Source organism: Kogia breviceps, chromosome 7, assembly GCF_026419965.1.
Source record: "Kogia breviceps isolate mKogBre1 chromosome 7, mKogBre1 haplotype 1, whole genome shotgun sequence".
Classification (NCBI taxonomy): domain Eukaryota; kingdom Metazoa; phylum Chordata; class Mammalia; order Artiodactyla; family Physeteridae; genus Kogia; species Kogia breviceps.
The window spans coordinates 70,135,345-70,160,437 of NC_081316.1; the positions used below are offsets into that span (position 1 = coordinate 70,135,345).

Below are 25,093 nucleotides of genomic sequence, written 5' to 3' on the forward strand. Positions count from 1 at the left end.
AAGATTTTCCACAACTAAAGGTATAAAGAAGGAACCACAATGAGACAGGTAGGAAGGTCATAGATGTAGTTTAGTCAAGACCCACATCACCATGTAGATGATCCATAACTGTGAAGATAATCATAACTGCAGAGGTCTGCCAAAGGAGTGAGGGGTCCAAGTCCCATATTGGGCTTTTCAGTCTATGGGTCCTGCACCAGGAATATGAGCCCACAAACATCTGCCTTTCAATGCCAGCACGGCTTATGTATGGAAGAGCTGGAGGATTATAGGAAACATGACTCTGCTCTTAGAGGGCACATGCAAAATCCCACACAATCTAAGCTCCAGCATAGAGGCAGTAATTAGAAAAGAGCCTGGGTTGAACCCGCTTGCTGATCTTGGAGAGTCTCCTGGAGAGGCAGGAGGTAAGTGGGATACCCCCTGGGTACACAGACACTGGCAGCACCATTTTTGGGTGCCCTTTCTACCATGGGACACTGGTGCTGGCAAGCTTCACTTTGGAGTTCTCTCTCCCACCTATTAGTGCCATAAGATTGCATGTCACCAGTGGCTGGCAGCAGTCCCAGGACCCACTGGGCAGTGTAGTCACCTGTGCAGGGGCCATGTCCTACTCACAACACACTGGCAGCCACAGTTTGAGATAGGACTTGGCAGTCAACCAGGCCAGGGCCAACCATGCATACCAGTGTGCCCACAGTAACTGGTCCTGTTACTGTTACAACAGAAGGGCCCAGGCAGCCCACATAGGGGGCACACCTAGAGCATCTAGCTCTGATGACCAGAGAGGTGTCTGTTGCTAGACCCCACAGAACATCTCCTACATAAGGCCACGTCTACAAGATCAGGAAATGTATATAACATACCTTACACATAGAAATAAGCACAGAGAATCAGGTAAAATGAGGAGACAGAGGAATATGTTCCAAATGAAGGAACAAGACAAAACCTCAGAAAAAGAACTAAAGGATGTGGAAATAAGAAATCTGAGAAAGGATTCAATGTAATGATCATAAAGATGCTCAACAAATGGAGAAGAATGGAAGAACACATTAAGAAGTTTAACAAAGAGTTAGAAAATATTAAAAAAAAATCAAACAGAGGTGAAGAATACAATAACTGAAATAAAAAAATAAGCTAGGAGTCAACAGTAGATAAATTGATACATAGAAACAGATCAGTAAACTGTGAGACAGCAGTCAAAATCACACAATATGAACAGAAAAAAAAAGAAATTAAAAAAAATGAGGGTAAATTAAGAGACCTCTGAGACAACATCAAGTGTACAAACATTCACATTACAAGGGTCCCAAAAGTAGAAGAGAGAGAGAAAGGTACAGAGAACTTATTTGAAAAAATAATAGCTGAAAATTTCCCTAACCTGGCAAAGGAAAAAGACATCCAGGTCCAGCAAGGACAGAGAGTCACAAAAAAGATGAAGCCAAAGATATCCACACCCAAAATCATGACAATTAAAATGGCAAAAATTAAAGATAAAGAGAGAATTTTAAAAGCAGCAACAGAAAAGCAGCTAGTTATGCAACAAGGAGCCCCCATAAGACTATCAGTTGACTTTTCAGCAGAAACTTTGCAGGCCAAAAGGAATTGGCATGATACATTCAAACTGATGAAAGAATAAAACCTACAACCAAGAATACTCTATCTGACAAAGCTATCATTCATTAGAAGGACAGATTAAAGAGTTTTACAGACAAGCATAAGCTAAAATAGTTCAGGCATCACTAACCCAGTGTTACAAGAAATATTAAAGGGACTTCTCTAAGCAGGGAAGAAAAGACCACAACTAGAAATATAAAATTATGAAAGGAAAAATCTCTTTGGTAAAGGCAAACATGGAGTAAAGGTATTATATCCACCATTTATAAAGCTAGCAGGAAGGTTAAGAGACAAAAGTAGTAAAATTATCCATATCCACAGGAAGTAGTACAGGGACATACACAGAAAAGATGTAAAATATGAATTCAAAAATATTAAACATGGGGCTTCCCTGGTGGCACAGTGGTTGAGAGTTTGCCTGCCGATGCAGGGGACACGGGTTCGTGCCCCAGTCTGGGAGGATCCCATCCCGCATGCCGCAGAGCTGCTGGGCCCATGAGCCGTGGCTGCTGAGCCTGCACGTCCAGAGCCTGTGCTCTGCAACGGGAGAGGCCACAACAGTGAGAGGCCCGCAAAAAAAAAAAAAAAAAAAATTAAACATGGAGGGGGGAGTAAAAATGCAAGGTTGTTAGAATGTGCTCGAACTTAAAGATCATCAACTTAAAATAGTCATATATGTTTTTATGTATAAACCTCATGGTAATGACAAACCAAAAATCTATAATAGGTACACATACAAAAAAGAGAAAGGAATCCAAACATAACACTGAAGATAGTCATCAAATCACAAGGGAAGAGAGTAAAATAAGAAGAAAGGAACCAAAAAGAAATACAAAAATAAACAGGAAACAATGAACAGCAATAAGTATACACCTATCAATAATTACATTAAATATAAATTGAAAGAGACTTACTTACAAGAGACTCACTTCAGATCTAAAAATCACACACACTAAAAGTATGGGGATGGTAAAGGGTATTCAGTGAATATGGAAACAAAAAGAAAGCTAGGGTAGCAAATCTTATAACAAAATAGACTTTAAAACAAGAAGACTGTAACAAGAGACAAAGAAGGACAGTGCCTAATTATCAAGGGATCAATCCAACAAAAAGACATAACATTGTAAATATATATGTGCCAAACACAGGAGCACCTACATACATAAACCAAATATTAACAAAGGTAATGGGAGAAATAGACAGTAATACAATAATAATAGGGGACTTTGACACCCTAATTACATCAATGGACATATAATCCAGACAGAAAATCAATAAGGACACGCTAGCCTTAAATACATTAGACCAGATTGCACTATATATATATATATATATATATATATATATATATATATATATATATATATATATATACACACACACATACATATATATATATAGAACATTCCATCCAAAAGCAACAGAATACATAATATTTCCAACTGCACATGGAACATTCTCCAGGATGGATCACCTGCTAGGACACAAAACAAATCTCAGTAAATCAAGGAAGACTGAAATAATACCAAGTATCATTTCTAACCAGAATGGTATGAGCCCAGAAAGCAACTACAATAATAATAATAATAATAAAATAACTGCAAAAAACACAAACATGTGTAGGCCAAACAATATGCTACTAAATAATTTCACTGAAGAAATCAAAGAAGAAATCAAAAATGCCGGGAGGCAAATAAAAATGGAAATCCAAAATCTATGGGACACAGAAAAAGCAGTTCTAAGAGAGGAAAGTTTATAGCAATACAAGCCTACCCCAGGAAACAAGAAAATCTCAAATAAACAATCTAACCTTACACCTAAAGGAACTAGAAAAAGAAGGACAAACAAAACCTAAAGTTTGTAGAAGAAAAGACATCACAAATATCAGAGCAGAAATACACGAAATAGAGACTTAAAAAAAAATAAAACCAGAAAAGATGAATGAAACTAAGAGCTAGTTCTTTGAAAAGATAAACAAGATTGATAAATCTTTAGCCCAACTCATAAAGGAAAAAGAGAGAGGATGTAATCAATAAAATCAGAAGTGAAAAAAGATAAGTTACAACTGACACCACAGAAATACAAAGGATCATAAGAGATTACCACGAACAATTATATGCCAATAAAATGAAGCTAGAAGAAATGCACAAATTCCTGGAATATACAATCTCCCAAGACTGAACCAGGAAGAAACAGAAAATATGAACAGACCAATTTCCAGTAATGAAATGGAATGGGTGATTTAAAACATCTCGAAAAAACAAACTCCAGAACCAGATGGCTTCACAGGTAAATTCTAATGAACATATCAAGAAGAGTTAACACCTATCCTTCTCAAACTATTCCAAAACATTGCAGAGGAAAGAACACTTCTGAACTCATCACAAGGTGAGAATCACTCTGATACAAAAAATCAGACAAAGATAACCACAAAAAGAAAATTATAAATCAATATCACTAATGAACATAGATGCAAAAATCCTCAACAAAATCTTAGGAAGCCAAATCCAACAATAAATTAAAAGGATCATACACCATGATCAAGTGGGATTTATCCCAGGGATGCAAGAATTTGTCAACATCTGCAAATCAATCAATGTAATACACCACATTAATGAATTAAGAATAAAAACAATATGATGATCTCAATGGATGAACTAAAAGCTTTTGACAAAATTCAACATCCACTTGTGATAAAAACTCTCAACAAAGTGGGCACAGAAGGAATCTACCTCAACATATTAAATGCCATATATGACAAGCCCACAGCTAACAACATACTCACTGGTGAAAAGCTGAAAGCATTTCCTCTAAGATCAGAGACAAGACAAGGATGCCCACTTTCTTTTATTCAATATAGTATTGAAAGTCCTAGAAACAGCAATCAGACAAGAAAGAGAAATAAAAGGAATCCAAGTTGGAAAAGAAGAAGTAGAACTGTCACTGTTTGCAGATGACATGATATTATATATAGAATATGCTAATAACACCTGATAATACCACCAAAAAACTAGCAGAAGTTATCAATGAATTCAGTCAAGTTGCAGGATACAAAATTAATATACAGGAATCTGTTGCGTTTCTGTACACTTAAAGTATCAGAAAGAGAAACTAAGAAAGCAATCCCATTTACAATTACATAAAAAAGAATAAAATACCTAGGAATAAATCTAACTAAGGCGGTAAAAGACTTGTACTTGGAAAACTAAGACACTTATGAACAAAATTGAAGATGACACAAACAAAGGAAAACAAATATCATGCTCATGGATTGGAAGAATTAATATTGTTAAAATGATCATATAACCCAAGGGAATCTTCAGATTCAATGCAAACCCTATCAAAATACCAATGGCATTTTTCACAGAACTAGAACAAATAATTTGAAAATCTGTATGGAAACACAGAAGACCCTGAATACCCAAAGCAATCTTGAGAAAGAATAAAGCTGGAATTATCACGTGCCCTGATTTCAAACCATACTACAAAGCTACAGTAATCAAAACAGTATGGTACTGGCACAAAACCAGACATATAACTCAATGGAACAGAATAGAAAATCCAGAAATGCACCCACACTTACATGGTTAATTAATTTATGACAAAGGAGGCAAAAATATACAATGGGGAAAAGACAGCCTCTTCGATAATTGGACAGCTACATGCAAAAGAATCAAACTGGACTACTTTCTCACACCACCTACAAAAATAAACTCAAAATGCATTAAAGACTTAAATGAAAGGCCTGAACTCACAAAACTTCTAGAATAATACATAGGCAGTATGCTCTTTGATATCAGTCTTAGCAGTGTTTTTTGGATCTGTCTCTTCAAGCCAGGGAAAACAAAAACAAAAATAAATAAATGGCACTATATCAAACTAAAAAGCTTTTCCACTGTGAAGGAAACTATCAGCAAAACCAAAAGGCAGCCTACAGAATGAAAGAAAACATTTGCAAATGATATATCTGATATGGGGTTAATATCCAAAATATACAAAGAACTCATACAACTCAACATAAAAAAATTATTTAATAAAAGGCAGAGGGGAGACGCAAGAGGGAAGAGATATGGGAACATATGTATATGTATAACTGATTCACTTGGTTGTAAAGCAGAAACTAACACACCATTGTAAAAGTTATACTCCAATAAAGATGTTAAAAACAAAAAAAGGCAGAGGATCTGAACAGACATTTTTCCAAAGAAGATATATGGATGGCCAACAGACATATGAAAAGATGCTCAACATTCCTAATCATCAGGGAAATGCAAATCAAAAACTCACAATGATAGGGAATGTGAGCTGGGTTTAGACGGTCATGAGACAGGTTAGTTTTACCCTACTGATGATGTGTTGTTGCCATGGTAATCCTGCTCAGTACGAGAAGAACCGCAGGTTCAGACATTTGGTGTATGTGCTTGGCTGAGGAGCCAATGGGGTGAAGCTACCATCTGTGGGATTATGATTGAATGCCTCTAAGTCATAATCCTGCCCAGGCAGAATGATACAGCAGCGCCACAGGAGCCTTGGTTGGCCTGGGATAGCCGGTCCCCCACCGTCCCCGCCAGCAGGCCACCACCCACGTCCCCTGGAGTGCGGCACAGTGCGCCCTGCCGTGCGTCAGGACTGGGGTCCGGTGCGGAGAGCCCTTAGTCCTGGGACACGGGGTGCGGCTGGAAAGGTGGCCGCCCCCTTGCCCGTCACGCACCACACGTTCGTGGGGAACCTGGTGCTAAACCATTTGTAGACGACCTGCTTCTGGGTTGGGGTTTCGCATGCAGCAGAGCAGCTCCCTCACTGCAATCTATTGGAAGTCAGCCCTCGACACAAGGGTTTGTAAAAACGAGAAAGAAAACAAAACAAAACAAAACAAAACCAACTCACAATGAGATACCACCTCATACCTGTAATAATAGCTATCATTAAAGAGACAACAAATAACAAGTGTTGATGAGGACTAGAAAAAAAAGGGAACCCTCGTGCACTGTGGATGGGATTATAACTTGGTACAGCCATTATGGAAACAGCATGGAGCTTCCGCAGAAAATTAAAAATAGAACTGCCACATGATCCAGCAATTCCACTTCTGGGAATTTACCTAAAGGAAACAAAAATGCTAATTCAAAGAGATATATGTATTCCAATGTTCACTGCAGCATTACATACAATATAGTCAAGATATAGAAGCAACCTAAGTGTCCATCAACAGATGAATGGGTAAAGATGTGGTATATAGAGAAAACGGACTATTACTCAGCTGTAAAAAATGAAATCTTGCCATTTGCAATATGGATGGATTTAGAGGGCATTATGCGAAGTGGAATATGTCAGGTGGAGAAAGACAAATACCACATTATCTCACATGTGGAATCTATAAAGCAAAACAAACAAATAAACAAACCCAAACAAAAACAGAGTCATAGATACAGAGAACAAATAGATGGTTGCCAGAAGGGCAGGGGATGCAGTAGTGGGTAAAACAGGTGAATGGGATTAACAGGTACCACCATCCAGTTATATAATAAATAAGTGACCTGGCTGCAACATACAGCATAAGGAATATATGGTCAATAATACTATAATCACTTTGTATGGGGACAGGTGGTTACTAGACGTATCATGCTGATCGTTTCATTATGTATGCAAGTATATAATACCTGAAGATAACATAATATTGTACGTCACCTATATTTCAATTAAAAAAAACTTAGCTGTAATAAACCTTTTAAGAAGAGCAATGTCAGGTCATGTGGTTTGGTAATGAATAAATATTCAGGGACAAACTAACTTCTAATATGAATTTGGTAAGAGCATGATAGATATTTAGAAGGCTTACTTCTTCTAACTCTATAAATTGAAGTCAACTGGTCTAATTCTTAAAATCTGAACCACTTTCTAGTTGGGTACTGTTAATGGTCCCTCACATGTATAGTTGACTTAAAAAAAAACTCAAGCTGTACACACGTCTGAGTGAAACTGACCTCTACAGTAGTCTCGAATGAAATGATTTTGCTAGCTTTTTAAACTTCGTTGACTTAATAGACATGGTCCTATCTCATTAGAAACAGAATAAACCTTATCTTACCTTTAAAAAGGGAAATCTTTACTCTTCCTCTACCCTTAATATATCTATCTTTTAGAATACTGGGCCGTCTAGCTAAACCTGTGGTATTTTTTAATTTGAAGAAACAGAAACCATAAATCAGGGTTTCTAGGCTTAATATTTGACACAAGAAGTGTTATTTTTCAATAAAATCTTATGGCTTTCTTTTATACCCTTGTGCAGAAAATTTTGGAAACTAAAATTTGATTATCTATGTTTTTTCTTGATTGTTTCCCCTGGCTTTTCCAAAGACAGGAATGAGTTAAGTTGCATGGGTAAAACCCTCACAGGGTTCAAGCAGAACCTGAACTACCATGAGAAACAAGGTTATTAGGAATATCTTTTGCACAGCACTTAATTTTTAGTGTGGCAAACCAGGAATTTATATAGTCCACCCTATTTATAGGTTCCCTCCTAACAATCAAGTATAATTTATAATTTATGATTACTCCGAGTTCTTATTTAAGAACAATCCTTCACATATGCACAGGGACCTATTTTCTCTTGTCTTTCCAAGAATTTTACTCCTCAAATTGTTTCCTTTCTTCTTGCACTATTATATTTCCTCCTTTATTGGATACAGATATAGTGAAATATTTCCCACTAAAAAGCAAACCAAACCAAAAAATACTCTCTTTTGGTCCTTCTTCTCACCAGCTTTTATCTTATTGATATTTATCTGTGCCACTTCATAACAAAATTCCCTAAAAAAAAAGTTGTCTAATTTCATCTATAGTATTTGACCTTTTTAAAACACTTTGACCTTCTTAAAACACTTTCTTCTCTTGGCTTCTCAATCACTACAGTCTCCCAGTCTTTCTTCTGTCTTCCTGACTATAACTTCTTGGCATCCATCATTGACTCCTCCTCCTTTCCTGGGCTTCCCAATATTGGGGTGTACTCAGGACCATTACTTGGGTCAATCCTATAGCTTTAAAGACCAGCTTTTTATGCTTATGATTCCCAACATTGTATCTCCTACTCCTTCCTACCTGTTTCCTGTCACTTAGTTTTCTGACATTTCCACCATGATGTTTAACAGTTATCTAAACATGTCCAAATCAGAATTCTAAATTTGCAAGACCACCTTCCTCTTCCCTGAGAAATCTCTGTCACCAGAATCCTTCAGCTCAGTGAGAAATTCAATTGATTGCTCAGGCCAAAACCTCGAAATTATATTTTACATCTCTCTCCCATGTCCCACAGCCAAATTCACAGGTCTGATATAAAAATCTTAGCACTTCTTCATTTCCACATACACCACCCTAATCAATAACACCACCATATTATCACTTGGATTACTGCAATAACCTCTTAACTAGTTAGCCTGTTCCCTGCCTACATCTGTTTTTCCCTCAGATATGTTCATGATTTGCTTTCTTACTTAATTCAACTCTCTGTTTAAATATCACCTCCTAAGTGGCCTTACCTGACCAGTCATGCTGAAGTGTCACCCTTTTCAACCCACTCACTTTCTAACTCCTTTAATCTACATCAATTTTCTCTACAGCATCCTCACCTCCTAAGTGGCCTTACCTGACCAGTCATGCTGAAGTGTCACCCTTTTCAACCCACTCACTTTCTAACTCCTTTAATCTACATCAATTTTCTCTACAGCATCCAGATATTTATTAGATATAAAGTTCAGTTTGGCTTTAATATTTCATCAAGATCTACTATTTGCCTTCACCTTCTGGTAGCCCCAATAAATAGATGCTTACTTTAAAAATGTCCTGACATTCCCAGAAATGAATAATATAAATATGTGTATAAGCACAGATGTTACTACCCTAGCTAATAAGTGTAACAGTGTTACAAATGCCAAGGTATGACATTTAGATTTATTTAAAATATTAAATTATTTACTAACACATATAAATGGGCATTTTACATGCCACTTGGAGTGAAAATAACCCCTCATGTGTTCTATAGGTTGAAATTCTCTTGCTCTAAACTATAAATGAGAGTTTATTATTGCAACAATAAAGTTTTAAAAATAATTGTGAAAACTGATAATTTTATATAAGAAAATTAAGAACTCTAGAGTTCAATATATAGAGAAATTGATAATTATTACAGGTATTGAGAGACTACAATAGCTAGATAAGTGTAAGGAAAAATGTTGGAAGCATTTTAGACAAGAAATACTAATAAAAATTTAACTAATATGAAGAATAATATACATATTTGGTTATCTTGAAATTCAGACCTTTGTAAAATTGTTTGACATACTTGCATTTGCAACACTAAATAAAACTATTATTAAGAACAAAATTTAATTGTACATTATTTAGTTTTATTTAACATGAGTCCTTCAAGGGGAGGTTCTAGTTGGGAATAATTTCTATCTTGTGAGAATGAAGTAACAATGAAATATTAGCTTTGCCATCTTGAATTTTCTCAAGGAGAAACAAGGCCCTAATATCATTTACAAAAAGATCAAATATAAATCATCTTCAATCCAGGCATAAGCAATTTTTAAAAATACAGAAAAATATTAGATACATCAAATATTTATTTTCTCACTTTTATAATTTCAAAACAATAGACATTAAAAGGAATATTTATTTAGGAACAATTTTTCATTGAGGTTTTAAATTTGTGGAGGTTAAAAAAAAGCTTGACAAAATCATTAATATAAGATTAACAATTGTTTTCAGGACATGAAGTATGAGGAGTTTTGAGATTTCTTTAAGCTATAGACCTTATGTTCAAGGTTCTTCCTAGAAAACATTTTACTGAAATATATTTTCCTAAACTATTTTTACTATTCACAAACAAGTTAATATTACTGGTAGTAATATTAAATATTCTACTTTAATATTATGTACAACAGACAATTAGATAAGCGTATATATCTTAAAGTCCCTTTAAAGTGTGACAATGTGTAAATTAACAATGAAACCAATCGCTGCTTTTCTTGCTTATGAAGAGTTTTGCAGCTGCAAATAGCTAACAACAAAGTGAACCTGATAGAAGATACATTATAGAGTGGAAAATCAACATGCATTTATCATTGACAATAGAATAGTGGTGAGGACTATGACTGATTTAGGAATCAAAGGTACACAACGTTTTGTTCACAACTTTCCATTGGGTTTTCAGAAATAATAACAGTATTTGATAGGACAGACTTATTGACTATAGGAGAAAAATTGTCAACTTTCATTCTTCTTCTTTAACCAAGATAAAACTCTATGACATAAAAGACATTTTTCAATTGTCTTGTTATATACTAATAAACTATGTTCATACAAGATGTAACAGAATACTTTAACTGGTAAAAATGGTTGTATAAAGCAAGGAAGGCCTTGAAACAGTGTTTTGAAAATAAGGGCACCAACATAGTAGATAATTACTAACAATCACTGGTTACTTTCAGGGAAAGTAATTTGTTTGCTAGAACCTGCCAATTCTTCAAAAAACCAAACTTGTCTTAAGAGTTTAAATTCTCTGCATGTTTTCTGCTGTAAAGATCCTCTTACTGTGATACTCTAGGAAGCTGCTGAAATTGGTATGCATGTGATAAAAGCTGAGATGTAGTTAAAAATTCAGAGAAGATTTTGTTATCTTGAAAGCCAATTATGTTGCTATATTGTCACATTTATAGACCCAAGATTTATCTTCTGCAAGCAGTACAAATAGCATCATTTATAGGATTGCTTCTATAAAACTGCCAATCATCATAGAATACTGTTTAGTATTCCAAATGTGTAAGATAGTTGACTATAGGCAGAAGTAATCAGCTGACAGTACTGAGAAATTACTGTCCTTGTACAAATTTTGACTCCTAAAATTCTGTAATTCTACTGCTATAGTAATAGCTATATTTAATTGGATAAAATTTCAGATATACTATACCCTAAGTTCATTCTATAATGGTGATAATCCAATTTAAAGTTTGACTGTATGTTAATCCTAAATCTCAGGATTTTGGCAAAGATGTATTTTTCTATGCAATTCTAATTTAATGTATTTATTTATTATATATCTCCTTCACTAAATGCAGAGATTCTTATTGGCAGAGCAATGAATGGCACATAATAAAAGTTCAATAAACATTCACCAAATGATGAATAAATTAAATAATATGAATAAAAAACACCCATAAGGTAGCTCTTCTAGCTGAGTATAGTACATGAAAATAGGGATGCTGGAGGTTTTTGACCACATAGACTATTTTTTCGATTTTGTTTATGTAACTTTTCCTATGAACGTTTTTACGGAGTACCCAGTATGTGCAAAACACTGCAGTAATGACTGTGAAAGTTTCTGAGTTAGGGGAAAAAAAGAGATTCCCTTTTCAGGAATGCAAAGTATTGCAGAACCTTGCAAAATAGATTAAGACACCTCAGAAGAGGCATGAAAAGTAAACAATGTAATTTTAATAAAATTACTTTTAAAGTTCAGGATCTTAAGAGAAAATGAAACAAGCCTTCAAATGTTAGATGGTGGAACAAAGTATAAAGTTAAACAATAGTGTTCATTGGGTAGATTTAAATAGAAGCTAAAATCTCAGGAGGTGTATGAATCATGATGATTGGGAAGCATGAAAGAGATTTATGTCAGCTTGCTTGAGAATAACCCTAAGATTGACTGAATCATTCATTTATTCAACAGATATTTATTGAAAAACCTACTTGTGTAAGCCACTGTTCTACATGCTTGGATAGAGCAGTAAACAGACAAAAATCTCTGCCCTTATCAAGCTTCCATTTTGGTGGAGGAATACAGAGAAAACAAACAAACAAATAAGTAAAATATACAGACTATTAGGTGGAGATATAAGCTATGGAAAAAAATTTAAAAGGGAAACAGGATGTAAAGTACCAAGGAAGAGGAGGGTTACAATCTGAAATAGGATGGTCCTGAAGGGATAAAGAAACTTCCTTCCTTGTAAAAAAACAAAAGAAAGAAGAAACAAAGAAAAAAGAAACTTCCTTGCAGATATCTGAGGGAGAGCATTCCAGGTAGAGGAAAGGGGAAGAATAAAGTCCCTTTGAGGGAGTGTGCCAGGCTGTTCATTGAAAAGCAAGGAGACAAGTATGGCTGGAGCAGAATAAATTAGGAAGCAAAAAGTAGGAGAGGAAATCAGAGAGGTAAACGGGCCAGATCTTGTAGGTTGCTATAAGGATTTTGTTACTCAGGATGAGATGAGAAACCGTGGGGAAATTTCCAAGAGAGGAGTGATATAATCTGACGCTTTGACCAGAATATTTAGACTGCTGGGTTGAGAACTGACCAGAAAGGAGACCAGGGTGGAAGCAGGACTAGTCAGGCGGCAGCTGCACCAATAATGACTTCAATCAAGGTAGTAGCAGTGAAAAGTGGTGGAGAGGTGTCTCGGAAAATATTTTGAACGTACAGCCAAGGTAATTTTTCTGGTTGAATGGATGCAGTGTATGAGAGGAGAAGAGTTAACAATGATTCCAAGACCTTGTTCCTATGCCTCAAGAAGGGTGGAGATGTCATTTACTTTTATGCAAAAGACTGCGGGTAGCACAAGTTTTTCAGTAAAGGGCAGGAGCTCAGTTTTGAATATGTTAAGTTTGAGATGTTTATTAAACATCCAAGTGAGAATACTGAGTATACACCAGAGTTAGGGGAGTATACTGGGCTGGAGCTATAAATCTGAGAACAATAAAAGTTTAGATGGGATTCATAGGCATGAGATCACTATGGGTGGAGTATAGATAGAAAAGGTCAGAGGACTGTGCTCTAGGGAATCCAATTAGAGATGAGGGAACAGAGAAGCCAGAGAAATAGACAGATTAAAAAAACAAAAGTGTGTGGTGACCTTGAGGCCAACTTATAAAAAGGTTTCAAGGGGTAGAAACATTGCTGATAGATATCAAAAACTCTGAGATATTATTATAGAAAGGGAACTTGAGTGTGAGTCCTATCATTTATCATATACATTTTGTAAACTATTCTTGAATATGGGGTTTTACTTTTCCCATCTTTAAAAACAGAAATAAAATTATCTACCTCATATGTTATAAATATTACTAGATCGCGTGTAAAGCACATGTATGCCTGAGATCCAAAATATGCTCAGTTCTTATAAATATTCATTTTTCTTTCTATCCTTCATTTGACCATTTAAAAAGTTTGAGTATATGTTTGAAATGGTGCACTGAAAGAAAAGAAAGCGATCTGAAGCTCAAATATAGGTCACTAGTACATTTTACTGTTAGGGAAGTGAGAAGAGCTATTTAGATGAACCCAAAAAGGGCATAATGAGCTACATTTCTAGATCTAGAAATGCCAGTCTGATGATTAGGGTTAAAGGGGAAGAAATAAGAGCTAGAGGCTCACAGATTTTTTTTTTTCAATGAAGACTTAGTTTTCTTGAAGTAGGCCAAAGAAGTAAAATGCAAAGTGAAGAGTGAAAGCAATCTATGTGGCTAACAACAAGCATCTTTGCAGACATGCGAGAAACTGTGTGCCTGAATATTTGAACAAAAAATAGGAAGCAGCACCTAAAAATAATCTCTGTAAAACATAAGAGTGAAGGGGCTGATGCCTATACTAGGGAAAAATATGCTTCCCAGCGTTCCACAGTGGGAGGGGTTGGAAGGAAGCAACATAACATTAGTGTCTGCTGGTAGAAAAGGTACTTTGGTATAGTCTACTACACAGTGCCCAACTGAGGCTTAATTCAGACTTAATTCAGGCCATTACAGGAACGGAGATAGCATTAAGTGCTTCTAGGTTGCAGTACTTCTGCTATTTATTCCTAGAGTACTGTACTTCCTTTATAATTTTGGTTGTTGTGGCTTATTTGCTGTCTTTCCTGATAAACTCTAAGGATAGTTTATATGTCATGCTGAATGGCATTTATTAATAATAATAACAATAATAACTAATTCTTTTTATTGCTTAAATCTCCCCAGATTTCAAGGACCTTAACAGTTGATATAAACAAGAATCCTTCATAAGAGTGAAGGGTGGCAGGATTTGGTAGTATATGAGTGTACCAGCCACTGGCTTGAGTTAGGCCAAAACAATTGTGTAGAGTTCAAGAAGTCACTATAAATTTTAAAACGAAAGACAGAAACTAAGGAGAAGCTCAGTCCTAAAAAATGAGCATGAAATCTTGCGAATGACACATGGCACCCCAAGTTTGGTTAGCAGTAGAAGCAAAATGTGGAGACATTCAGGAGCCCATGAAACATGTGCAGAATACTGGTCTGTTTAGCATACCCAAGCCTAACTGGGTACTCGATATGAAGGTCTGTATATCCTTAAATAGAATCAACTCATGAGCTAGGTTGGAACAGAAATTGCAGATGTAGAGTCAAGGAATCCAACTGTGAGAAGTTGAAAATAGGAAGACAGAGGGAAAAAGGCAAATGCTGGCCCCACAGATGTATGAACTGGATAGAGAACATGCTGGAATTTAAAATGATCAACACAGAAAAATCAGACTATACTAGGGAGAACTTCTGCAGAGGCTATTCTGCAGGCCAAAGGGGAAACAAACAGTGGAAATCAGGAACCAAAGAAACTCTCAGAAGATGTTATTTCTGAAGAAAGAGCAGAAAAACTTGAAGTCAGGAAAATAATTCTAGGGTCTCAATAGGAAATAATATGTTATATATATTATATTTATATATCTAGTCCATTCATTTGTTCATTTATTCAGAAAGCAGTATGCTACATATTAGAAATACAGTGGAATTATTATTTTTTTTAAAGTCCTTGCCCTAAAGGATCTTAGAGTAGAGACCAGAGGATAAATGACTGCAAGCCTCTCTTTGGCTGAGACTGCTTGTGTACCTAGGCGTTCTCTGGCTCTCTCTAAATCACCAGCATTTAGAGGACAGTTTTAAACCCATGTCACCCAGTAGAGTAAGACTCTCTCCATATTGAAAAATGACCCTCTAAAGCATAATCTGATTTCTCTCCTTAATATCCCGCAGTGTTCCCTTTTGCCCTTATGATCAAATATAATCCCTTAATACAGTATCATAACATGGCCCTTCCTGCTCCACCAGCCTAATCTCTGAAGAACCCTCCTTGCGCTCTATGTTCTGCTTTTAGTTACTTGAAAGTGCATGGCTTACTCTTGACTCTGACCTTCCTCTTGTCTGGCACAGTCTTTCCTCTTGTCCTCGCTTGGTCTATTCCTATTAAGCTTTCAGCTTAAGCAGCACTTCCCTGTTCCCATGTAGGTTAGGTACTCCTGCTATTTGCTCCCATAGTGCTAGGCTTCCTTTGTCACTCTTACTATTGCTGTTTATTTGGTTGTCTATTTTTTCTGATAAATTGTAAGGATAGTTCCTTGGGACACAATGTATGTCTATTTTGTTTACCATTCTATATTCAGCAACCTCAGCACAGTGCATGGCACCAAGATAGAATTTTTAATTGCTAAATGAATGAATGTAAGAAATTTAAATTCTGTGAGGCAGAAACTATATCAATTTACTAATCATTTTATCTCCAGTACTTCACTCAGAGCTTAGCATAAAGTTGCTGCTTATAATATGTTTGACTGACTAAATAAATGAATGCCATCTTGACCCAGTCACTCTCACCTTATTTGCACAAAACCCCTGTAATGATCAGGCACTACGTGTAATGCTCTCAGTAGCTTGTTCTGTTTCCTATATGTTATGCCCTAAAATGAAAGGCTCTGGGATTTTAAACCATGGCTGGAACTGGGCTCAACCTGCTATGTACCTGTTTGGAATCAGTCTGATCATTACACTTTCATAAATAACCAAAAGCTGCCATTTTCTCAGATCTCTGAAAATAGTACTTCTAATTCTCCCTGCCCTCCCAATATGCTCAGCCCTTTCTTCCCCACCTCAGTAGCCACACTGTTCCTCTAAACTTTGTAAGTTGCTCTGGTTACTTATCTGTGAAACATAAAAGGCACGTATGAAATCAAAGGACCTGGCAGACCCTTGACTAGATGGAAAGTGAATCCCAAACATTAAAGGTTATCTTAGGGAAGCGAATATCTGTACATTCATAACTGAAAAAAAAATATTAAGGCAGGAAAACAATAAAAATATATCCTTAAGTGGTGACATAAATGATGAATTACTGCATATTCCCTAGGTAGAAAGATAAGATAAACTATGGTCAAGCCTGAAAATTATCGTGAAGTTTAGAAGGATATTTTATCATTATAATTAAGGCTAAATGCCTATAAAGCTTTTTAGAAAAATCACACAGTGAAAAAGTTTTCAGTTTTTATGATCAGTATACAATATACTCAGTATGAATAATCATGCCAGAAAATTGTAATAATTTATGTAAAACTGCTTTAAATGATATTAATTTCAGTATCAATAATACATTTATTATATGCACATATAATTATTAAGTGTACTTACACATATAGTGTAATAAAAGCTACCCATTGGCAGCAAATGAAGTTTTTGCCCTTTACAAAAATAATCTAATGAAAATAATACTGATACATATATTAAGTGATAAATTATCAGAGCCATGCAATTATAACATACCAGGGACTTCAGAGCATTTCTGTATTTTTCTAAGAGCACTGATGGACTATTTGTCCTTCCTCTTCTGACTTCTCTATCCTTCTCTCCCTCCATTTTTCTGGCATTTATTGATAGATTATATCGGACATATAAACAGTAGATAGGAAGATGGGTAAATCCGAGTCCCTGCCTTGTTCTTCTCTACTTACTAATTTTAAACTCAATTTCAGATCCAGTAGTTTCTTCTTCAATAATCCTACAACTGAGAGGTTGATTATACTGGAAGCCAAATAAACATTCAGAGGAGTTCTGGCCCCTTCAAAGGAGTACCATTTGCAGACTGGCAGGATAGAGTAAGAAGAGAGGAAAAGATGAAATTACACAACAAGGCAAGGCCCCCCTAGAGGAAGTGTCTAAAGAGATGAGAGTAGATGAAATTAAGTATACAGCTCTAGGGATGAGCCTTCAACAGCAGAAGGTCAACTACTTTTGTATTAGAACAAAGATGATGAGGGTAGTTTAGACAAATTTGTAGGTGGGAGGGAAGGGTAGGCATTTTCAAGTGGTCATATTTCATAGCTTGAATTTTCTCTGTAAGGTAAAAAGCAGGGTGTTCTGCTAAGGGAAAAGTTAAAGTTGCGGACAGGTATGTGCACTACTAAAAAAAAAAAATGAATGAGGATTGCTGTATTTAGAAGGACACTGATCAAGTTACTCCTAATAAGCTGATATGACAAAGAATGTTATTTGTGAAAGCAGTGTAAAAAGCAGAGGAAGAAGGCAGTAAGACAGTGCAAAACCACACAGGAAAAGGGGTACATTGCGTGCACCAACTGACCTATAACATTTTCTATTCCTTAAAAAAATTAATCACCTTGTCTTTCTCCGTCTATATCATTCCTTATTCTGTTCAATTTTCCTTCATTTACCTGATCTGAAAAAACTTGATCAATTTGGAAAAAAACAAAATAAAACAGAAAAAAGTAGCTCCCTGTAGGGCGGACACACCCTAAAGCAAATTAATCACAGTTATAAGTTTCAGTTACCATCTATATGATCCATCTATATTAAAATTGTAGATTTTTCTCTAAATTCTCAAAAATTATGAAAAGCCACACTACACAGACAGAACACAGTTTTTTTGTTAAAGAGTGCTAGGTAAAATCACAGATGACAGAATAAGAAAGGAATATATGGTGCTCTATGAACAAAATCATAATATTTTCACTAGTTGCTAGCAGAATGGTTAACAATATGAGAGTTTATACTACAATTGTCATACAGTAATACAATTACTAAATAATTTCATCTTACCTGTATTGCAAGGGCACGAGCTACAAGACCTCTAAGGTATTGTAAAGGATCTTCTGGACCTTCCCACTTGCTTTGCCATGTGAGAGGACACTGCAATTTTAAAAGGATCAAAATTAAGTTTATATATACAATATTACATATAAAAGATCTTTTAACATTAGTGTGATGGGGAAAATATTTTGGCATAATTCACATTGTGTATCATGAATTCATTTCATTAAGATATGTCTTTTTCTATTTTATACATAGTATCAATAATGTATATGTGTCAATACCAGTGTATGTATAAAAAAGACAACTGATGGGAACATACTGTATAGCACAGGGAACTCTACCTAGTGCACTGTGGTAACCTAAATGGGAGGGAAGTCCTAAAGGGAGGGGGTATCTGTATGTGTATGGCTGATTCATTTTGTTGTGCAGTGGAGGCTAACACAACATTGTAAAGCAAACATACTCCATAAAAAAATTAATAAAAAATTTTTTTTAAAGATATGTCTTTTCTGATCTTATCTCATTAAAATTGAACGATAAATAGAGTCAGAATGAACTGACCTGTTTCTCTAAAGGGAAATATTTTTAAGAAAAATTCTTGAAAGAATAAACAAATGAACATAAACCGGTATATAGAAAGTAGCAAACCATGTTTTCTTGAAACAATATGTAATGAAATCAAATTAAATTTCACAAATTCATTTTATAAGTAGTAAAGAGAAAGAACAACTAGTCTTGTGTCCCTACAGAATTGCAGAAATTTTATCTCCCAAACCACACCAGATATATGACAAAAAGAATAAAACAGAAAATACTCTAAATTAAAGACATAAATAAAACCTTTCTAAAAAAGTTACCTTTTTAATATCTGACCTTCTTTTAAGTGACATTCTCCATCAATACATTCATTATAATATTATACCTTTTCTGTGAGAGTTTTATGGATTTTTCAAATATTATGTAACTATCATTCAAATTTAATACTTATTTTTCTCAAGTGGAAAAATAAGGAGAGAACATCAATTTCTTAACCCCAAACACTGTCTGATTACATAGATGAGAAACTACTCCAGGCTAGAGTATATCAACAATGTATGGAAAATGGAAATTGTAAGATAACAAACCTTACAGTGAAAAAAAGACCTTAGAAAACATCTAGTTCAATTACTCTAGGTGAATGAAGTAAGCCTTCTTAGGAATATGGTAGCTAAGTGCTGGAGCTATGCTGTGAACTGAAACAGGTGTGATGATTTTAAAACATGACTCCTAAATCCTTTGACAATTCTCCTGTGGAGACTTGAAGTCTGCTCTTCTTCTTAAATAAGTATCCTGTGAATATAGCAGAAGTGATGTGGTGCCAGTTTCCAGGTCCAGGTCTTAAGAAATTGGTTGCTTGTATTTCCTGTCTTTTGTGACTCTTGATCTTGGAACCCATCCAACATATTGTGAAGTCCAATTTTTGGAGAGGCCCAGGTGGAGATAAACTGAGGCTCCCAGCTCTCAGGCAGCACTGACTTGCCAGCCACATGAGTGAGCAGAGTGGAAGGGACAAGCTTTCTCTACCAAAGTCTATCCAAATTTCAGATCTGTAAGCTTAAAATAAAATGATTTTAAAAAAATTATTATGTTTTAACCTGGTAAGTTTTGGTGGGATTTGTTATACAGCAAGACTTAACTGATACAGTTCTTTGGTATCCAGAAGTAGGGTTCTACCTTAACAAAAACCTAAAACATATGGCACTAGATTTGAGACTGGGTGGTGGGCTGAAGCTGGAAGAACCTTCAACAGAACATAAGTGAAAACGTAAAGGACTTCTAAGAGAATAGTGGAGGTCTAAGGGACTTTGAGGACTTAAAGGAAAGGGAGGAAACAATCTCAGACAGACAAAAGTACTCTTGGGACCTTAAGGGCATGCCTTGCAGATCCTTTCTGTTAAACAATAAGGCTTCGATAAATCTTAAGGGTGTTGTCCCACAGCCAACACACAAGAAGCCTAAGATAGAGAAAAAGGCTTATCACAAGATTTATGGTCATAGTTTTTGTCTAATGTTGTGAATCTCAATGAGATTCAAAGCAAACTCAAGATCTTAGAATATTGTTCTGGTGTAAGCTTCATCTGTTTGGGATTAATGGGGAAAAGAGGGAACAATTAAATGAGAACTTTGGACCCCAGAATCCCTACGGGTGGGAAGCAGGTTGAGAAAACCACTAGCTGCAAACATGGCTAAATCTTATTGAAATGTGTAGATAATTAAGAGATGAGAATCAACAGCTCAGAGGGCAAAACCAAGAGCCATGGATAATTATTCCCAGGGAACAACATGGAATCCTAATAAAGGAACTGAAACCATAAGCTTGCTTAGACTTCAGAATTGCTAAGGACACGTGAGCCTCCCATTTCCTCATTTTTTGAGTGGGAATGTCTATTGCAGTTACCTGTCCTACCATTTTATGTTGGGTTTGTAGGGGACAAATAACTTATCTCTGCACATCATAGGTCTTTAGTTGAAAACCATGCTTGAGAAACTGTTTTTGAAGAACCAAACCCAAGAAGCCTTACCCATACTTCCACCTGATTTTGATGACAACATCCGGCCTGAGTCTGTAAAGAAATGAGACATCTGGGGAAACTTGGAAGGAGATGACTGCATTTTACATGTGGGAGACATGCAAATAATTTGTACCCAAAGGGCAGACAGCAGCAGCTTCAAAACATGGTCCCAAAATTACTTGATACTCTGCCCATTGAGAGTTGAGATCTATGTCCACCCCACCCCTTGACAACCTGACCAACAGAATAAGGGAGAAGTGACGCTTTATCACTTTTCAGATCTAGGTCTTAACAAATTCACAGCTTTCATTTCCTCTTTCTTGGGGTATACACTTTTAGAACCAAGATACCATGTTGTGAAGAAGCCAAGTAGTCCATATAGAGAGGCCCATGTAGAGACATCTAGAGAGCAACCAAGGCCTCTAGCCATCAGTCCTGATAGACTACCAGCCAATACTCAGCACCACCTAGCCAGCCCCATGACTGAGCATCCATTAAGTAGATCCTCCTGCTATAAGCTGAACTGACTCAGCTGGTGTCACACGAAGCAAAGACAAGCCTTCCCCACCAGACCCTGCCCAAACTGCACACTCATGAGCGAAATAAATGATTGTTCTTGTTTTCAGCCATTTAGTTTCAGGGTCGTTTATTATGTAGCAATAGACAGCTGATAGGTCAGGTTTTCACATTCTAAGTTTTATGCTTTTCCTGTTGTAGAAAGATAGCTCCTTTATATAGTGTTTAATTACATAAAATAAGTTACTGTGGTAGGCAACGTTTAAGATGCTCCCAGTGATCCCTGCCACTTGGCATTCATATCCATCCTTGTGAAATTCCCTCACCTTGAGTATGAACTGGTTTTAGGGACTTGCTTCAAATGAAAGAATATGGCAAAAGTGATGAGAAGCCACTTCTGAGAGTAGGGTACAAATATTGTGACTTCTGTCTAGCTCACTTTCTCTTCATCTCTTCCTTGTTCACTCTCTGTGAAAAAGTTGCATACTTTGAGTTGCTTTATGGAGATGCCCATGTAGCAAGGAACAGATATGTCCAGTCAACAATAAGCGAGGACATGAGGGCTGCCAAGAGCCATCCCGTATGTGCTCTGAGAAGCCCTGGTGACACCTGACAGCAGACTTGTGGGAGACCCTAAGACAGAACACCCAGCTAAGCTACCCCTAGATCGCAACTCACAGAAACTGTAATGTGATAACTTTTCATTGTTTTGTGTCACTAAATTCTAGAGTGATTTATTACACAGCAATAGATAACTAAGAGAGCTATCAATATTAGTGTCAGATGTAATACTTTCATTCAATACATATTCAAGTCTTTATTGTCCATCCATTCAGCAATTACTGAGAGCCTATAATGTGCAGGTATTACAAGGTCCTGGCTATCATGGAGCTTACATTTTACTGGGGGATAAAGGCAATATACTTATTTCTAAATATATTATAAGAAAAAGACTACATAGTGCTAAATCCTATGTAGAGAATTACAACATGATATGTGATATGACAGAAGTAATGTGATAAATGATAGTGATATGATAGAAAACAATGAGGAATAAAATCTGTACCCTAAAGAGCGTTAGAAACCAGTAAAGGAGATACACAGCTCATGTCCCTAATGGTGGTTTGTTTTTTTTTTTTTTTTTTTTTGGTATGCGGGCCTCTCACTGTTGTGGCCTCTCCTGTCGTGGAGCACAGGCTCCGGACGCGCAGGCTCATTGGCCATGGCTCATGGGCCCAGCCGCTCTGCGGCATGTGGGATCATCCTGGACCGGGTCACGAACCTGTGTCCCCTGCATCGGCAGGCAGATTCTCAACCACTGTGCCACCAGGGAAGTCCCCTAATGGTGTTTTAAGAATGACTTATATAGCATGTTTCTGGAGCTAAGAGGAAAACAATGATTTAATCAAAGAAATCTTAGTAAAGGAAGTATCTGTTAAGCTTTGAAAGTTGTGTTGAATTTTGACAAAGGTAGACAGAACTGGAGGGGACTTTTTAAGCTAACGTTTATGTGTTAGTAACTGCTGAGCGCTGGATATGTACCGGAAGCAGGTACTATTGTAATTTCCATTTCACAGAGGAGAAAATGGAGACACAAAGAGAACAGCATATCCAAAATCACAGAGCTGGTAAATGGCAAGTCCAGGATGTGAACCCAGGTAACCTAATTCTAGAGTCTGTCAGCATTAATTCTGACTCCAATGTATTTTACATTTCTATAATGTAATTTCTATATTACACCATTCGAGATTTGTCAACTGAAGAAAAATGCACAATGTGAGAGTTGTGCATTAAGTTTTACTTGGGGCAAAATGAGGACTATAGCCCGGGAGACAGCATTTCAGATAGTTCTGAGAAACAGCTCCAAAGAGGGAGGAGGGAAGATCAGTATATGTGTGATTTTGATGAAGGGGGAGTACATGCAATCAAGCACATATATTTTGCAGAAGGTTGCTGCTAGTTTCGTGAAGATTCAACATGACAATTATGTGTTGGGAATTAAAGTTATAATTATGGGGAAACTAAGGCTTAGAGTAGGTTTTATTTAACTTTTTTTGGTAGAGAACTTGAACCCAGGTCTAACTCTAAATGTAAACGTTTTGTTATCCCATGCTTTTCATGAAAGATGTCATAAAAGCAAAACAGGATACAAGCAGATTTCCTAATTCACTCTTTTTCAAGCATCAATTAATTAATTGACAACTCTGCAATCACCTGTTAAACAGCTGCTATTTGTCAATCATTTGTTAGGTCCTGTGGATACAAAGTTATATAACACAATCCCTGTTCACAGAAGTTTGCGCTAGAGGGGGAAATAAATAATAAAAGAAGACAGCTACAGACAGTACAGTAAGTTCCCTGATAATGACAAGCACTGTGCTCGTGAACACAGATGTAAGTACACCAAATTCAAACTGTGCCTAAGGACAAGAGTCAGGAAAGGCTTTCTGGTGGAGATAATGCTTGAGGTGAGTCTCAAAAGATAAACAGCTTACAGTAAAGAAAGACAGTAAGAAAAGGAAGGGGCATTAATAAAAAAAGACATGAGACAACTGGGCTGATGGTCAGACCATGAAGCTTTTGAATGTTTATACTGAGAAGCTTAATCTGGAAAGCAATGATAAAACTAAATTACACTTTAACTAGGGAAGTGACACAATCATATTTGGATTTTAGAAAGATTATCCTAGTAGAAATAGGGAGAACAAGCATTAGGGTGATGAAACTGCAGTCAGAGAGGTGAATTAGGAAGGTACTGTAGAAAAACTGTGCAGCACTTACATGTGCAGGCACTGTTCTCAGCATTTCACCTGTATTAACCCTTTAGACTTCACATCAACCCTCTGAGATGGATACAGTTATTACTCCCTTTTCGAACATTTAGAAACCAAGGTAGAAAAAGGTTAAGTGACCTGTACAAGTAAACATTCTAGTACATAATCTTGGATGTTTTAAGTTCCATTCCACAACCTTAATATGTTTACTATATGAACTTTAAAAAAAAGGACCACAGTTAGTAACTCTTTTCCCTTTTCATTTAATAACATAATTATCTATACTACTGACAAACACCACTATCCTACTAATAAAAATGACGTGCTGATCCTCACATGAGTGTGACACTGGTAATCCAGTATCTGCACACTGCTGAAGTTAAGCCAACACTGGATTATAGTTTTTGGAAATGAATCGACTTTCATTTGACTCAAGCTTATTGCAGTGTCTGACACAGGGAGACGGCATGGAAATTGCTATTTATTTCAAGCACTGGAAGTTGCACTGGGATTTCACTGTAGGTGGGAAAACAGAATTCAGTTTACATTTTTTTAAAGACAAGGAGAAAGGAAAAAAGGAAAAAAATGTATAGTTCATTGTAATTTCAATTTCACATGAAGTGATTAACCCATATGGACAGTTTACAAATTATCACTAACTCCTATACTAGCCATAACTTACAAATTTGTACAATTAATTAAATTAGCTAAAATCCATTTTACACACATATACATGATTAGAGAGTTATATTTCAGAAG

The 25,093-nt window shown here is 36.2% G+C and overlaps 1 protein-coding gene across 2 annotated transcripts in view; it reads right to left on the bottom strand.

Moving 5' to 3' along the window:
• The window catches only part of DYNC2H1 (dynein cytoplasmic 2 heavy chain 1), a 380,690-nt gene that overhangs the window by 43,635 nt on the left and 311,962 nt on the right, over positions 1-25,093 (bottom strand). For both annotated transcript variants that reach the window (XM_059068297.2, XM_067038564.1), the window contains one exon: positions 18,499-18,588. In XM_059068297.2, coding sequence (XP_058924280.1) covers positions 18,499-18,588 — 90 coding nt within the window. The remainder of the gene's footprint in view (positions 1-18,498; positions 18,589-25,093) is intronic.